At 35.4% G+C, this 18,853-nt stretch overlaps 1 protein-coding gene across 3 annotated transcripts in view; it reads right to left on the bottom strand.

Annotated features, from left to right (window-relative positions):
• Positions 1-1,958: 1,958 nt before the first annotated feature.
• Positions 1,959-18,853, bottom strand: part of LOC145997088 (uncharacterized) — a 43,971-nt gene continuing 27,076 nt past the window's right edge. The window contains exons 4-11 of one of the 3 annotated variants that reach the window (XM_083133708.1): positions 17,716-17,751; positions 17,221-17,277; positions 15,938-16,003; positions 13,402-13,473; positions 10,386-10,436; positions 9,251-9,373; positions 5,051-5,560; positions 1,959-2,205 (exon numbers count right to left, since the gene is read on the bottom strand). In XM_083133708.1, the coding sequence (XP_082989834.1) occupies positions 2,174-2,205; positions 5,051-5,560; positions 9,251-9,373; positions 10,386-10,436; positions 13,402-13,473; positions 15,938-16,003; positions 17,221-17,277; positions 17,716-17,751 (947 nt within the window). In that variant the 3' untranslated portion in view covers positions 1,959-2,173. Of the gene's footprint in view, positions 2,206-5,050; positions 5,561-9,250; positions 9,374-10,385; positions 10,437-13,401; positions 13,474-15,937; positions 16,004-17,193; positions 17,278-17,715; positions 17,752-18,853 lie in introns of all 3 variants that reach the window. The other 2 variants (XM_083133707.1, XM_083133709.1) reach the window with 2 other exon arrangements.

Below are 18,853 nucleotides of genomic sequence, written 5' to 3'. Positions count from 1 at the left end.
TCATACAGATCCATTGCTCAATTCAAGACACACGAATCATGGTTTTATCATGTTTGAGTACAATAAATGTAATTGTGTTAATTAACTGACTGAGATCGGGACATTTATTTATGTACTATACAACATTTATGGAAATTTTGAAGTACGAACTGCAAGAGATGTCGATGTGACTGGAAAAGTGCTGACGTGTAACATATAATATTGAAAGGTCCAAACTATAATATTGCCTGAATTAAACATACATTTTTTCAATAAATTTGACAAGTTTGGTTTTGTCTTCATACTACAACTACTATGAAATAAGAAGGGGGATATGTTTGATATGTGATGATATGTTTGAGTAAAACAATAATGTATATTAAAAAAAGTATTATTCTTAAAATTTTGGATGTTAAAGGCAGGGCTATATGGCAAAATTACTGCTGGCTTTGTAGAAAAGTATACCTAACCTCTTTTGAAAATCCTAGGTACGCCACTAGATAATACATAATGGAGAATATTGTTATATATTATATTACTATACATCAGCTCATTTTGAAGAATTAAATCTAAATTTTGAAATGCTAAACTTTCAAGATACATTCGAATAAAAAAATTAAATCCTAGTTCCTCACAGACCATGGCTAAAGAACACCCTCCCCTGTTGCACAGGGATGCAAAATTAGTCTTGTTACTTATTGGCCAAAACAACACTTACAAACTTCTCATTGCGTACGATAATATATTCACACATTCTACGAATGCATATTTTTACGATGCTAATGAAGTAGTTTAGGATTATGAAATTAGGAGTGCATCTTAACAAATAACCCACACAATGAAGTACACACACTTAGACGGGAAGTGTGCAGAGCCTCCTACATATAACTGGCACCTAGCGGCAGTTGTCGGAACTACACCATAGGCGTACGCAGACCCTCTGATTAGGGGGGCAAAAGCCTTGAAAGTAGTCAGGAAAGAAAATCTCATTTTATCTCACTGTTTTAGTTTCATTACATTGATGGGTATATATGTATGTGTCTGTGTGTATATATATATTTAAATACATTAATCAATTCATCCGCCCCATAACAAACCAACATCAAGAATAATATAAATTGTCTCTGAAATGTGCGCTCTCCTTTTCCTCGAAACTAAACTGTTACAGCAGCAACTGTATGAAGTACTTAGTCGTTCTTATTTCTCTCTGGCAAATTACAATGCATTACAAAAAAGGAACTGCGAGCGAAGCGAGGAAGAAAATTTTTTGATCCAAATTTTTGCAAATTTATAACAGCTTTGATTTAATAGGACGCAAAATATTCATGGGACGCCATGGCATTCTCTTTTACAGTTTTTCTCATTCAGATTGTTCGGCGCCCAGGGACAACCCCCGCCACCCCCTAGCTACGGCTATGAACCTGACAAGACTAAGAAAAGCAGACATTGCGAGCGATGCGAGCAAGAAAAGTTTACGAAATGTATTTTTATTTGTATAAAACTTGAAGTCGAGGGGGGCCATTGCCTCTCTGTGTTCCCCTGCAGGTCTTCTGGCCATCTGGAAGAAATAATGCAAGAAAGACGTGAAAACTAATTCCATCTTGAGTATCCTTTTGTCCTGCTACTCTTGGAAAAATACCTTGCTTGTCCCTTCGTGGGAAAAATCTGCGAACGTCCGTGATTAGGGCGGGGGGGGGGGGGCAATCGTCCCTCCTTGCCCCTCCCCCGTGTTCAGGCCTATACAGCAAGGTGATTGAGTGAATGAAACGCTCGGTTTCGAAGGGGAAAAAATCATATTATGAGTGATGTACATTGATTGTGCATCAGTGTCCCGCAACTGTGAAAATTTCCCGAATTGAAGCCGCAAAGAATTAAAGCCTGAACTGACGAAAATTTTCCAAAAGTAGAGGATGAACCACTTTGGTTAGGATCTAATCGGTTTGGGTTTAGGTAGGAGCTACATTGAGACACACCAGAAAAACAATCACACAGTGCATGTATTTTTACAAAAATAGGTACAAATTCCCATCAACAATAAATATACACCATCTTGATATATGAAGTGATTCTCTGAGGTGTACAGATCTGCAATCTTTCTTCCTGTCATGACTGGCAATGAGATGGCAACGATGACAGATGCTGACCGCTTCCACGGGCACATCCAATAACTTATGTATTGTTTCAAAGCAACCAGTTAATAGTAACTCCCGCCTTTTCCAAAGCCACCTTGAAATGTAAATTTTTTATATTAATCACCAGAATATACGCGAAAAGGTATAAATAAAATACATTATAATGTAAGTGAAAACATTTCTCTTATTTATATATATAGCCTATATGTGTGTGTGTCATTATATATTATGACAATAGATATGAATATATAAAAGCTATATTATAATTATTTTTTCATGTACTTCTTTTATTTTACAGATAGCATAAATAATACAAAACATGTATCAAAGCTTCATCATTCAACGAATTAGACAGCAAAATATAAATGGCTGCCGGAAGTCACAGGGCACTGTATGGAATACACATAGTGTAAATAATATAATACAATTTTCATTAGTGACATATTAACACGCTCTCATGATAGAAACAATCCGGAAATTATTTTCTTTATTAATAAATTCAGGAAATGTTATTGATTGTTTAGTTGAATTGTTGTTTTAAGTCCATTTTATGGACAGAAAGGCTAATCGGGACTGGATCTGCAGTTTAAAGTGGGATCCGAACCACTGTACAGGTACAATGTGCCTCCACCGGGAATCGAACACGGGATCCTTTGGAGGAAATGTTATTTTGATTTGATTTAGTTTATTTTACTTCGCGTTTTGTGCCTCTTGGCTAATTTGCGAAGATGGGGATGAGTGATGAAATTGATGAATGGACATTCACAAACAACCAAGCCCGACCGGGATTCGAACCCGGGACCCTTGGCGTCGCAGCGCGATGTGCTAACCACTCGGCCACAGGGTCGGGCGGAGGAAATGTTATTATTAAGAAGTTAAATAATATGAATTGAGAAACAATAGCATACAAACTTGATGAGTATACTTCCAGTTTAAACTTAAGTATACAAGCTGTATCCCAAAATCTTTGATAAAACCTAATGCAGTTAATTGTTGTTCAAACTGATATTTTGTTATTAATGTCTTATTTTAAATGGCGAAGTTTCAGGCCAAACAGAGCCATTTGATTTGATTTATTTGATTTTACTGCTGAAAAACAGCGTACATGCCTAATACAGCAGTTTGTGATGACATATGACATATACACAATATTAGAATTAAAAATAAAAAAAAATTAAAAAATGTGTACACATGAAAAAATATAGTGAGAAGACCAATTTCGTTAAAATAAAAAAATACAAATTTGAAAAGTACAATGTAATCACATATGTTAAAAAAACAGTTAAAAGTAAAATTACACATGTTATTATCACAATAAAAGGTTACTAGGCTCCAATGGATTATGACCGTATTGGGATATAAGAAAATTAAAATACCTATTATGTCTAAAATAAGAAATGACAGAAATTGCAGAGCAGTTGTTTCGGAATACACAATGACGTGTCTTTAGTGTAATTTTAGATAATAAATATGGTACATCAAGTTTTCCATTAATTAATTTGGAAATTTAATTGTAATCTTCCACATTTCTGTTGTCATTGAACATTATATGCTTAGCAACAAATATTATATCTCTATAAGTGAATCAATTATTAACGATTAGCTAATCATTACTGATACCGTACTACTTTAGTATGATGATCAAGAAAGATTATATGTTATCTTGATATTGATATCTTGATATTGTAAACCTAATTGAATCATTTGTTAGTGAATGTTAGTGACAATGGTTCTTTATTAGCATGCACAGTTAATTGGACATTATGTATTGTTTAGTGCATTTACCTATACTTATTCTAACACTACTTTTACCTGAATAAGAGGGAAGAGGCGGTAAGGAAAACGTAGAGTTAGCATAAGAATAAGTAAATGCACTAGACAATGGATAATGTCCAATTAACATTCCATGCTAATTAATAAGTGTATTTTCTGAACATAGTGCACAAAATTGTAACGTTGATGTTGTAAAAAAGGATGGGGAAACCAATACTGACAACTCTTTAACGAAGAAATGTGTTTGTGTTTTTAGTGTGAATATTAGTCTGAAGAAGACCCTGTTAGAAGATGGAAACGTTACGTTTTTAGTGTATATTTTTGTACTATAAATTTTACCATGGTCAGCATTTTGATATTTTAAAGAAATGAAAAAAGTAAACTCAATTGAGGAAGAAAATGATGAAGAAGTTATTTGGACATGGAAGAGAAGGAAATGATTGGATATTGCAAGCTTATTAGTATAGATGTCGCATCAGAACTCAAACTTAGAAAACTGCAGCAATGGGCAGGACATAGAATTCAAATAGAACAAGGATTCCAAGAAAATTTCTGGGGCGAAAGATGTTCAACTATTGACCTAACGGACACCCATCACATAGATGAAAAAAAGGAATATGCCCTGCAGCAAAGAATGTCTGAAGTTGACAACTGCAAGGAAAATACGAAAAAATGAAGGGTAGACTGAAAGAAGCAGGCTAGTGCTCCGAGGTGTGCTGTAGGACCAGAGGTGTTGATGATGAAATCAATATTAAAATAATATGGAAACGTGATTGGCAGAATAAGGCTAACAAATATATATATTTACAGAATATTTCTTGGCAGAAAAAGTACTATGCTTTACTATGCTATAATATTTTTTAAGTATACTGCAAATCCTTTGCTTGTAGGTTAGGTGAGCAGTTACACAGGTATGCTTAATTCCAACTATTTCAAACGCCAATTCGTCCTTCCCCGAGGCAACTAGTAGCACTTCTTGTGTTGGGAAGACATTTTACTGAAATATCCAACTGGTCAAGACCAATTCCTGACCACTATTTTCATTGGAACTTCCATAGCTCCTGAGTTGGGAACTGAATCGGAATAAATTATATGAGTTAATAATCTCCAACAAACTTTTAAATACCAATGGATGAATGTTTTTCAACATTGTGGCTTTTACTCACCGCCTCCTCCATTGTATCCGCCGCCAAAGCTACTGCCCTTGTTGTAGCCTCCTCCGAAACTGCCCCCCTTGCTGTATCCGCCCCCGCTGGGCTTCCCATAGCCTCCGCCGAATGATCCACCCTTGCTGTACCCTCCGTTCCCACCGCCGAATGACCCACCCTTACTGTACCCTCCGCTTCCACCGCCGAACGATCCACCCTTGCTGTACCCACCACTCCCTCCCGCGTAGCTTCCTCCGTGACTGCCGAACCCTCCTCCACCACCCTTCCCGTAACTGGACTCGGCGCTCTGGTAGCCTCCACCGCTGGAGCCGAATCCTCCCCCGTAGCCTCCACCCCCGCCACCCGAGTAGCCTCCTCCGCTGCTGAAACTGCCGTGGCCCTTGCTGTAGCTGCTTCCGCCTCCTCCGTAGAATCCGAGCCCGCTGCCTCCGTGACCTCCTCCGCCACCGTGGTGGCTACCGCCTCCTCCTCCTCCGTAACCGCCTTTTCCGAAACTTCCATGGCCACCTGCGAAGCAACAAGTTAAATCAAACTTAGACATGTGCTCGACACTTACTCAGATATTCACATTTCAAACGTTTATCATTTTGCTCTTTATTAATTTCCTTGACAGTTTATATGAACTTAAGACCTTAATAAATTGTGATGAAGGAATATTAAAATTGGTCTGAATATTGCAAAAAATATAAATATTGATCGTATTTGTTCTATTGTTATATTAAGATACCTCTAAGTATGTACATCATGGGTTGGATTTACGTTTAATCATGACAGCTGTGAATGAGAATGGAAGGTTACAATATAGAGTTGATTGGGCTACTGTAATTAAAATGATAATTGTCGGTAGTTGTTTGGAGCTGCTTAAGTTAAGAATCCTAATAAGGTGGGGTAAGCTTTCTAAGGATAAGAGGGAAATAAATACTCATAATTTGTATTGGGCTTATCTTGGATATGAATTGTAGGTGTGTGTATAATAGGTTATAAAACTTATATTGTTGTATATATTAATCAGGTGTTGTGTCCAGTTGTTATGCTAGTAAGGATTCATTATAGAGGAGCTAGAAATAGTTTTAGTTTTCAGTTTGCTATCTTATACAGCTCGATATGGAATGATATTTTCTTAAACAAAAGAACCTTATTTAACAAACACACACACAAGAATATATTCACATTAGAATACACAGCTTCAACTACTTTGCACTCAGGATATGGGTAATACTTCTTCATTCGTCGTTATATGAAATCAAATTCAAGTTTTGACGAATTTAAATAAATAATATTTCACTTCTTGATAAGCAAAATACTTATATGTATATGTGTATAATTCTGAAGAAATAATGAAAAGATGGAAAAACTACTTCCAAAAATTATTAAATGAAAATGAAACAAGAAATGTACCAAATGATGATGATGAGGAGGAGAGAAGGCCTGAAGAACAAGATATTCTAGATGTAGAACAAGAAGCAATTAAGTGGGAAGAGTTAAAGAAAGCTATTGGTAGAATGAAACTAGGAAAGACAGCTGGTCATGATGGCACTGCGCCAGAAATGATCAAGTATATGGGAAAGGAAGGAGAAGATCTGTTGCTCAGAATAGTAAATGTGGCATGGAAGGAAAAGAAGATAGTGAAGGATTGGGAAGCATCAATACTAATACCCATACATATGAAAGGAGATAACAGGGAATGCGAAAATCACAGAGGTATTTCACTACTCAGTGTGCCTGGGAAAGTCTATTCACGAATTTTGGAAAATAGGCTAAGACAAGAAATAGAGGATAAATTAGAGGAGACACAGAGTGGATTCAAACCAGGTATAGGTGTCCAATATCACATAGCCTATTTACTAAAAGACAAATAATAGAGAAAGTTGTAGAATACAATAGCTAAATATACCTATGCTTCATATACTTGGAAAAGGTTTTCGATAGGGTGCCATGGCAAGAGCTATGGAAAACACTAAATAAAAACAACGTAAACAAAGAATTAATAGAAGCAATACAAAGTTTCTACAAGACAAACAGATGCCATGTCAGAACTGGCAATAACAGATCAGAGGAATTCATAACAACAACAGGAGTAAGGCAAGGTGATATTTTGTCACCATACTTATTTATCATTCTGATGGATGACGTTCTGAAAGAAATAAAACCAAACATGAGAAAATTCAGGTAGGAAATTGGAAACTGAAAACTGTAACTGTATGCACTTTTATATGCAGATTATATTGTATTGTTTGCAAATTCAAGAGCAAACCTAAAAAGAAATTTAGAAATAATAAATGGCAATATGTCAAAGTAATATATGAAAATAAACAAGGACCAAACAACTGTGTTACGGATAGGGAGAATAGATAAACCCTGCATAATAAGCCTTGAAGATTCAGAGCTAAAACAAGTACAAAGTTTCAAGTATCTAGGTGTTATAATCAATACTAATAGAAAAATAGATGAAGAATTAAACACTCCAATGAAGAATACAAACAGTTTATATTATGCCATAAACATAGGATTTTTAGGGAAAAAGGAAATAAGCCAAAAAACAAAAATGCTTGTTTACAAATCAACGTATGTACCAACATTGATATATGGAAGTGAATACTGGATAATTAATGAAAAACAAAAACAAAACTTACAAACGGTAGAAATGAAATATTTGAGGAGAACAGTGGGAAAGACCAGAAGGGACAAAATCAGAAATCAAACAATCAGAATAACATTAAACACAAAACTAATATACCAGGATGTTGAGCAAGAACAACTCAGATGGTTTGGACACCTCGGCATAATGCCTGAACATCGAATACCTAAACAGGTATGGGAGGCAAGAACGGGAGGATTGGATGTGAAGAGACCGAAAGGAAGACCAAGTAGCTCATGGAATGAGGGAATGAAGGATATCTTGAGTAGGAGGAACATCTCGTGGAGTGAAGGAAGGAAGTTGGTAGAAGATCGTGACAGATGGCGAGCTTTCTGTAAAACCTCGACACCAATCGGTAGAAGAGGATCAGAATAAGTATAATACCGACTGTTTGTGCTGAATTAAAACTTCTCAAGTTTTCTCAACATAAATCATGCTTTTCCCTTTTTCTCAACTCAACCAAAACCCAAAAACAAAACAAAACAACATTTTAATCCATATTGCAACCGACTTCTCAAGGTGTACATGTACAGAGAAGTCACTATTATCTGACATAATCAGAAATAGATTAAAATATTGATGAAACACAGCAATCATATGCCAAGTTATAGAGATTACAAAATAACGCGAAATTTCTATGTATCCAACAGGAAAGGATTTGTCAAAAAGAGCACACTTGAGGAGATATCCTTAAGTGTAAGATTAGAAAATATACGTAGTCTGTAAAGTCTTCTCAGATTGAGAAGGTGTGTTTAAGCAGAAGTGCAGCAAGCAGGTCTGCCGGTCAACTTCTTCAGTTGAGTCCAAAATGATGCCATGAAGGACATTATGTGTAAATAAGTAGTTCCACACTTCCTCAGTTGAATTTTGGAAGATAGTTTAGAGTGAAGTATATGAATTATTAATAGTGTGTCAAGTTACTTTAGACGAAACCGGGAAAACAGTGTTGAGCTTATGAAGTAGGCTCTTTGACATTTCACTACTGCAGCTTGTCATTTCTTTATCTTCTTCTAGTTAGTAAAGACTCCAGTTGTCATTCTGGTAGATATGAAATACTAATTCTCACTGTAAGTTAGCGTAAGTCAAGTACGCTAGAAATTATCTATAACCCACATATGAGCGACTTTTGACTAAGAACCACAAAGACAGAGAGTTCCACAGAGAAGCAGAGAAGTAGTTGTAGTATATGTCCTAGCTAGAGCACAATCTGCTGTCATACAAGATGCTAGTAATTTTTCTGAACGTGCACTCATAATATGTCATGTTGTTATTTCATGTGCTAAAGCTTTTGGGATAATAATTGAACAGATATCGAAAGGGAAAGACGTGAAAATAAGAACCTTACAAGCTACCGGCTACTTGTAGATTCTATACAGAGGAAGGAGAATACAGAATACAGATGTGGAGCATCGGCATTAAACAATATCCAAGCACGTAGTAATATTAATCTTTTTTCAAGACTTAGAAAAACTTTATAATGATCACGTAGTAATGTAATGTACATGCAATTCGAGTATCACTCCAATAGTTTAGTAATGCCATTTTTGAGCACTTCTTACCTCCACTGCTGTAACCATTGCTATGGCTACTATAGCTTCCTACGTCATCATAGTAGCCTCCTCCTCCTCCTCCTCTATGCCCACCACTTCCACTGTAGCTTCCTCCTTTGCTGTAACTACTTCCTGGGAAATGGAAGAATATACACATTATTTTTGTAAAAACGATTCTGAAATGAAGCCAGTCCCTTCAAATATTTTATTTTATATATTATAACCATCTAAAAATCTCTCACAGACAATATATAATATTGCTCGATGCGTTATACCTACCAAAAGAGTAAAAAAAAATCTTTGGTCCTTAATCAATTACTCATCAACGCACAGCCAAACCTCTGGACCTAGAAATCTGACAATTTAGGTGTATCTTCCTCTTGTGACGTAAGCACCCACCAAAGAGGAAACAGGGATTAACTTTTTAAAATGTTGATACATTTACAACCCAAGCTCTGAACTTGGAAACGTGAAAATAGTTATTTTACAAACAAAGGTCCTCAACAGATTGTACTGTGTGTATTACACAACTCAATATGGTTGTGTTTTGCGAAGATCTGCATACACACACTATGTAACACAGCTTCTTATTCTAATGAATTCTAATTTCAAATACCAACTGATATTGTAATCAACTAATGCTTCATAATTGTGTGCTACTCATTCATTCTATCTTGAGAACCTGATTGAATTTGACGAATTGGTTCTGTATCGTTGATTTCGACACTTTCTATCATGTTATGAACAAACAAAAAATAATAATACAACACTAGTAAAATGTATTCCAATAACAAAATTGTAATGGCCAAACGAACATGCATACAATATTTCCAAGGATATGTTTTTCACAATTCTATATTTGATCTTTGAGTTTAAAAAGAACATGACAGCAACAACATGCTGCTACCATTCCAGACATAAAATTACAAATACTACACCTAAATTTGCGAGTGCTTTATTGACTAGAAACACGTTTTTTGTGGCTGCACTAAAAGGACCAAATTTAGCTAGTTTTAAGTCGTGGAACTAAAAAAAGACTCATTGCAGCACTTTTCGAGCTTCTTGAGGACCAGATCTAGCTACAAAAGAGGTGAGATGCAACAGTGTCCAATCCATACTTAAAAATAATCTACAATCCACTTACCTCCTCCGAAGGAACTGCCTGAGTAACCACCTCTGTTTCCGCTGTAGCCACCTTGCGGAAAACAAAAAAAAATTAATACACATAAATAAACAAGCACGGGTGACCATACATTTAATGATGTCATTAATGATACCATTCTGTTCTTAAAATAGATTAAACATTATCTTGGTCCGGAGTTCGAATCATGGTCTGAGCATGGGTGTTCTTTGTGAGTGTCCTTTCATAATTTCATCATATTATCCCTCATTCTCATCATATTGTGATTAGCCAAAAGTGGCAGAAAAGCGTCGCTAAATAACAAAACTCAAATCAAATAATTATGATCATAACTCGTTACTTGCACGAATAATGTGGTAGAACCAACTGTGATTTCATTCGGATGGTACCCCCCCAACACGCACTCCCTCTGTACGTGTTGGGGGGGCGCATATCTCCTCTCTCTCTCTCTCTCTCTCTCTCTCCTCACACCTCTCTCTCTATCTCATTAAAGAACTGGCATGTAATATCTAAGAAACTAAAAGTTAAAATATACAAAACAGCAGTGGCGTCTCGTCCCTTGGGGCTTCAGGGGCTTAGCCCCTAAAGAAAAACGGACGTATTCACGTAATTATCAATCACCATAACGCATAACTATCACACAGTCTTTTAAAAGGCGATTTTTACCCACGTAAATTCATCGTCTGTTGCAATGGATACGACAGCGCTCCTAGCGGCGTTGATGTCAATTATCGCTTTCCGGGGCACGTCGCAAAGGAAGGCGTGACCTACACCCACCTACGCTACAGTGAAGGTCACATGCTAGCAGAGAGAGGAGGGGAGAGTGCAATGGATTTGAGTGCTGATTCGGGGCTAGTTCCGTTGCGTCGCATTCGATCTCGCATGTTGTTCTGTAGTGTTTTGGTGGCTTTCATTTGCTATGTTTGAGTGAGTTTGGCAGGGTAGATGTTCGAACACAAATTGATGAAGGACATAGGCTGTCAATTACAAGACACAATGAATTTGTCAGGAAAAATAGGCATATATTTAATAGAATTATCGATTGCTTAAAATTCTGTGGTCGACATGGAACTTGCTCTACGAGGACATAATGAAAGAGAACAATCTTTAAACAGAGGCATCTTCCCAGATTTATTATCCCTTCATAGAAGAGGGAAAACTAAAGAGGGAACTTCGTGTTCTTTATTGTAGTGAAGAAAAACATAAACTCTATCAGTATATTGCATTCATTTTTTATTTAAAATTATTTAGAGGGAACCTTTTCAGAAACAGTAAAAATCACAAACATAGTTTTAATAACCCCAGTGGCAACAGCTGAATCTGAACGATGTTTCAGCACATTGAAGCGTATTAAAACCTGCTTAAGAAATGCAATGGGACAAGACAGACCAAATGCCTTGGCACTTGCTTACAATAGAGATAGAATACATTTCCAACATAGAGGGCTTCAACGAAAAAGTAATAACAAAATTTGCTAAGCAGAAGAACAGGAGTCAACGTTCGTAGAAAGGTATGTTTCATAACAATACCTGTTTCTTTTGTAATCATGTGAATTGTCATTATATTTTAAATTCTTTCAAAAAAGTAAGTCCAGTTTTGTAGTCTAGAAGAAAAAAATACCTATTTTTTGTAATTCATGTGAATTGTCATTATATTTTAAATTCTTTAAAAAATAAGCCCCGGCCAAACTTGATCCCTTACATTAAAAGAGAATCATAAATTAAGAGTATTTGAAAATAAAATCCTTAGGAAAATATTTGGATCTAAAAGGGATGAGGGGACAGGTGATTGAAGAACGTTACATAATGTAGAAATTCATAACTTGTATTCATGTCCAGATATTATTAGAATAATTATATCAAGAAGACTTAGGTGGCACGAATGGGAGAAGAAAGAGTTTACAGGATTCTTCTTGGGAAATTTGTTGGTAAGAGACTTGCAGGAAGGCTAAGACGTAGATGGAGGGATAACGTTGAGATGGACCTAAAGGAAATCGGTAAGGATGGAAAACATTGGATTGATCTTGCCCAGAACAGAAGGCCTGTATTGCTGCAGTCATGAACCTTCGGATTTAAGAAGGCTAGAGAGTTATTTAGCTTTATAATCCTGATTTGAACCATAATATAATCATTTTACTCCATACACAAATTCATTTTTTTTTTTGCAACCATCTCTCTTCATATATGATACATAAAAACCACTTGAATTATTGCTATGTGTTATTTGTCTTTTGAGCAAATTAAGAAGTCAATATTTTACGATACACCCTGTTATTTAATAACAGCAGAAATATGAAAAATTAAAAAATCTAATTAAGAGCTACATAATTTTTTTTAAGTTTGAAAGATATTTTGTAAATCATTATCATTATTACAGGTCATTTCTATGAAAGATTGGTTTTTGCTATGTGTTAGTAGGCTAATGCTATTTCCTAAAAATATTTTGCTCGTCACTTACGTCATAACCTGCAATTTTCGAATCAGTATTTCTATTGTTAATAATACTAAAGTTTGTATTTACTAGGCAACGAGAGTCACAATACGAATACTTAATAACTAAGTCAAATAAAAACACAAAATATAAAAGATATAAGATAGTATTGTAAGAGCAACATAAATATATTATATTTATATTACATTTCAAATTATAGTGTTTCAACAAGATCTGTCACTAGACTCCTAACACTTCACAAGGACGTTAGAACTGATTCATTTCTATTTAGTTATTTGGAAAGCTATATTACTAAATATAATTAAGAAATATCCAGTATCTGCTTTTAAAGATAAAATCTTATGCACAACATGATTTATTTTAGTTTTCTTCTTTCCAGCAAGGTAAGTAAATCTGTGCTAACCACTCAATTTAGTGATATTTAGTAATTCCTCTTTGCATTTCATACAAGACAATCTAAGAAAGATTAAACTTTACCAAGATGGCTGGCTAGCTTTTGGCTGCCAAGGCCTGTTACACTCTCTTACTCAAATTGAACAAGCAATACTCTTATACAGACAATACTCACCCCCACCAAAAGAGCTGCCTCCATAACTTCCTCCGGGCCTAAATCCCCCTCCGCCCCCTTTGTTGTAGCCTCCTGGAAGAGAAATAAAAAACTGTATCAGAGACAAAGATAGAGCAAGTAGCCTTTCTCAGCAACAGTTCGCATTGTTGCCAATAATTATGAAAGATCAATTGTTTGTTATCTATTCTTCCTACCTAAATATAGTGAAGACATGTTTATGTAATTTTTACAATTCTTGTTGAGTTTGTGAAGTGTAGTTAGGAATGATAAAACGAGGGGTGTTGTATTTGGGAAAGTTAAGTCTGACCAAAGATGAAAGTAACAGTCTTAGTGACTGAATATAAATAAGACTATGGAAAGTGAACAAGATTCTATTGGTGTGTACAAAGATGTATGAGGGTAAAGAAAAGGATCAAGTTGATAGCCTATGACAAAGATAAATTGAAAGGAAACTCTATGCATAAAGCATAGAGAATAAGTATAGATAACATTAGGTAAACACATTTTCAGAGAGCGTGAGGAAGATAACTTCCCGGACCAAATTACAGAGAAAGAATATGTTATCCAGTCCATTTCTTTAAACATTCCGACATTTCCCCATCCTTGTCTTAAACTACTGCATTGTGAACAACTATGACCAAACCCAAAAAAAAATTGGGAGGCGAAGATTTAAAGAAAATAAGACAGTACAAATAAAAGTTTATTAATATTCTTACCAGGCAAAAACTTTTACAAAATCCCCAATAACTAACTTAGTCTGCATAACATTTCTATTTCACCGTATTCATTGGACGGGAATCAACTAGTTGGTTTATAAATAATATCACTTTTAATATATCAGCAATTTTGAAACCTCCAATGTGAAGGAAAAGTTATAAATTTTCCCCAAATTTATCACTGTAAATAATCATTTTAAATTTGAACACATTCATATAATTTCAGTGTAAATCAATGTGTATTAATTAGATTGTGTTTTCATATTTTTAGATATATTGGATTTGATTTCTTGAGAATTGGTGCTAAATTGTACATTGTGTAAGGATAAGATACTATACATTTATTTTCTATACACATATTTGTAGTTAGATTTATGCTCTACTCACTATAATGCAATTGCAATACTATATGAACTGTCAAGCAATGTCAAGCAATGTCAAGTAAGGCTGCTAGCCATTCTATTCTACTAGTCTTTACGTACTAGTTCTACGAAGTGCAAGATGCTAAGAAAGGGAAGATTGAAACAATAAAGAAAGAACTTGTGAGAAATGGAAGCCAGTCTGTATCGTTCCGATTCCTTGATATGTATGCCCTAAAAACAATCTATAAAAGTCTGTGTTTCATTATGTATCGTTATTTATATGGTATTCTGATGGTTTATTTGCAGAAAGTCTCATTACAAGTTTTAGTTGTACTCGAAACGTGAACTCCAAATCCGTTGATTTGTACCGAACACAATTATTGTTTTCAAGTTAATTTAACGCTCTGTCGTCCACTTTCGTTCTGTGTATGTTTTCACGTTTTTATTTATCCTGGCAATGACTACAAGTGATGCAATTAGAACAAAAGAATGCCATGTAAATCTGTGAAGTTGCTTATTCCACAGAACATTGTTTCATCGAGGCATAATGTGCATTCCAAAACCTTTTCCACATAAATAAGTTTACTTTGGAGTCACTAATTCACTATATAGACGAACTTCTCACTCGTTTGAAGTTTCATTTATAAATGAATAGATCATCTACTCTCATAAGCACACGAACAGCAATTATGGCAGTCATAATTCCTTAAGAAACATAGTAATTTAATAATTTCACTCTATTTTCCTTTTCGTAATTGCATTCAAAATATGTTTCAGCGGTTGTCCCCTTTCCCTTCTCTTAAAAAATAATATTTTCCATTCAAGTCAAGATAAACGTGCTTTTCATTTTTAAAAGGAATATCAGAAGAAAGTTTTGAAGAGGAATGAATAATATTCTACGTCATTCTGTAAGAATTTTAAGTAGTCAAAGTGGGCGTTCCACGATTCTAACGACATGAAAGGATTAGACGAGGTAGAATTGTTGAACTCACGTCAAGTTGGGTAAAAATATTAAAATTTTCAATCTGTGTATAATACTCTGTACTTGCTGCTAGGAAAGCCATTGTCTTTAAACCTTCTATGACTTTTTCAGAAGCGCATGCGATTGGAGGCGTTGCATATTTACTAGTTAACTCACTGTTATGGAATGTATTGACGCTATTTACAAATCAGCTATGTGCAAAACTCAGAATTATATTCAGCTTTTCAAATATGTTGCATTACATACATAAATCAAATTGGGGAATTCATTTTTCTCTATACATATGCCAAAGCGTTCCAAAATATTCAATGTAGCAAGCGAATATTCCTATTATTCGTATTTCTTGCTTCATGAATAAGTTTTTCCTATGTAGATATATAACAGCATAACATTTCTATTAAGCGCTAGTGATGGAAGCGAAGCGTCTAAATGTCCTTCACCCTATCGCATGGGAAATACTGTAGTTGACCTCTTACCACTAGAGCCACTTCCAAATGAGTCATGTCCTGTGTCTCCGTGGCCCACCTTATCACTTGCTCCATCTGCAACAACAGCGTTTTCAATACAAGAATCATTACACTCAATTGTGTTCACCTCAAGGGATCACACAGAGATTTCTAAGTTACCTTACCCGCATTTCAAGGTATCAACCATCTTTGTAGGACATTGACTACACATAGTTTTGTACATGTCATAACTTCAAATTTAAGTAGATGCTATTTGCACACTCTACACACACACACACACACGCACACTACATATAAGTACGAAGCTACGTTCTGCGAATTTCTAAGGCACCACACATGCACAATGCCGACCCTAAGTGGAGGGAGGTGATATGTCCAGCACCACTTTCCTACTGCGAAGGGTTTGTATTGAAATTTACGCGTTTCTACAATTATATGGCAATTTATAATACTTATTGTGGCAACACCCACACATCATGTAATCGGAGAAATTCCTACAAACAACATTCATCAACCCTCATAATAGCCTACCTCGGCACGCTACGAGGCCAGGGGTCCGGGTTCCAATTCCGGCCTAGGCATGATGGATGTTCCTTGCGTCCCTTCATCATGTCATCCATCAATCATCTAATCGTCGCGATTAGAAACAAGTGGGGGGAAAAAACGACGCTAAATAATAAACATCAAATCAAATCAATCTCCGCAATGCAGGACAAATCTAGAAGATATAAATATAATTTTATATTGGGGCAACATGTATATCATGTTTGCTATGAAAAGAAAAAAACATAAATAACTGCCTGCTGTAAAATTGCATTTTTTGACTTTAGTGCTTTTTCCCGAACATCATAGAAATAATGATCCTCCGACTTCATGTCTCGCTTTCGTTGTTTCTTTCTTTGACGAGATTGTCCTGAAGTTAGTTGGAAACCACTGCATAACTAAAACTTACTGCCTATCTTCATAAAACAATACCTTGAACTGGGAACATGTGGCCCCTTTCAGCTTGTAATACCTATTCCTTTATTATTATTTTTCGTTGGTAATTGTAACCATGGTAACTTATATCTCTGTTACGACTTCTGTTAATTGTTTCTCTAGGATCGTTTGTTGCAAAGGAAACATTTAACCTTGTCATCTACGTACATACAATAATAATTGCGATGTAACATAGTACTGTTCTACACACTCGTGACGCCAATGTGGTTTTCAAGATTAGAGAAAATCATGGTGTTACAAAGTGAAACTACAGTTTAAATACTCACCGCCAAATCCACCTCCCGAGTACCCACCGGGTGCGCCGTAAGAATTGCTTGGGTACCGGCTACCACCTCCCCCACTGTAACCTCCTAGAAATAAAAATAAACTAAATTAACGTCACCGAAGGATCATAGTATTCCATAGCATAAACTTGGGGAAATCGAAAGACTGAAATATCAAAATGTGTTCACATTTCATAAATAATAAGAGAATAAAATATGAACCGCGCTTGAAGGCTGATATTTGGAACTTGAGAAGTAACATTATGTCATGTGAATAAGAAAAACTCAGCACGAGCTAATGATGATAAAATATAAGATTTCCTACAAGCATTAATGGTGATGTTAAGTGGAATAGTGTCCTTGTTGCCAGAATCTGAGAAGTCCGATTGCAGGAGAGGAACATTGCATATTAAAAACTTATACAAACTTTAGGCACGCCGGTTGGTGCGTGTAAAGTTATACAATTAGTTTTTCCTCCTTCTTACTATTAACTAAGTCAATTGGAAAGATAAGTTTAATTATTACCTCCGTGGCTGCTGCTTACACCTCCACCATAACTACCTGAAAGAAACAAAAAAGAATCTATTATTATTTTAAAGTACATGTCAAGCAATGGAAAATAAACTATAACTTTCACAAAGAAAGGATACACCAGTCCTACATACCAACAATCAAAAAATATTATGGCAAGTAATTTAATATCCCATTCGTTTTATCGCTGCAGGCCACTAATATCTTGATTAAGTTAAGTGAAAGAAGCATGTGTACCATAAGCCACCACTTTAAAGGTGAGAAGGATCATTTGCCAGCCATCCAAAATACCACAAGTTCTTGCCTGCTTAGTTAATATTTTCTGAAATAACGAGAGGAAAATAATTATAAATTTACAGATTGTTGCACTACATTAAACATTGTGGAGGTCCTCAAAACACGATAAGTATATGCAAATGTATTGTCTTGAAATTTACTTGTAATGGTTTGAACGTGCACCTCAACCCACAGAAACCAAATTAAATTAAAACACTCACACACAATTTAAACAACTTGCAACTAAAGTGTAAATCACCAACCCTGAGACCTTCTGTAAACAAACCATCTCACCGATTCGGTGTATCACTGATCACGGAGACCTTCCCGCATGCATAGAACTCGCCATGTTGAAAGTGGCACTACTTCCTTGCTGTTCACATGATTATTTGTAGAAAATAACCAATGTTAGAAAATATTGTTATGTACACAAATCTCTAAGCTCATTGAAAGTTACAATGCATATTACTACAAAATGTTCACATTTATCTTGCCTTACCATGTCACCAAGTTATTTTACGAAGTGCACTATATTTGGCGGAACAAAAATCGTTATTAGGATGCTTGTCAAAGTTTCCAACCACAATAAATTTACGAACTTTCTATGTCTTGTTTTGATCATCATCATCAATTCATTTATTGGACTTAACAGCAAAGCATATGGCTGTTTATGCCCATTATACATTTTATTTACATAAGATACACTTTACATAACATCTAGAAACACATTTCAAATACACTCATATCTATATCAAACCTTAGAAATATACATTACCATGTTATTTCATTTTGTCTAAAAAAATGCAAGTAAAACATATTCAATTCGCATGCAAGAAAGAAGCCAAATTTATGGCAA

This window comes from Lepisma saccharinum, chromosome 13 (genome assembly GCF_977018435.1).
Source record: "Lepisma saccharinum chromosome 13, izLepSacc3.1, whole genome shotgun sequence".
Lineage (NCBI taxonomy): Eukaryota > Metazoa > Arthropoda > Insecta > Zygentoma > Lepismatidae > Lepisma > Lepisma saccharinum.
Note: the sequence above shows the minus strand (reverse complement) of the source record. Positions and strands in the feature narration are given on the sequence as shown.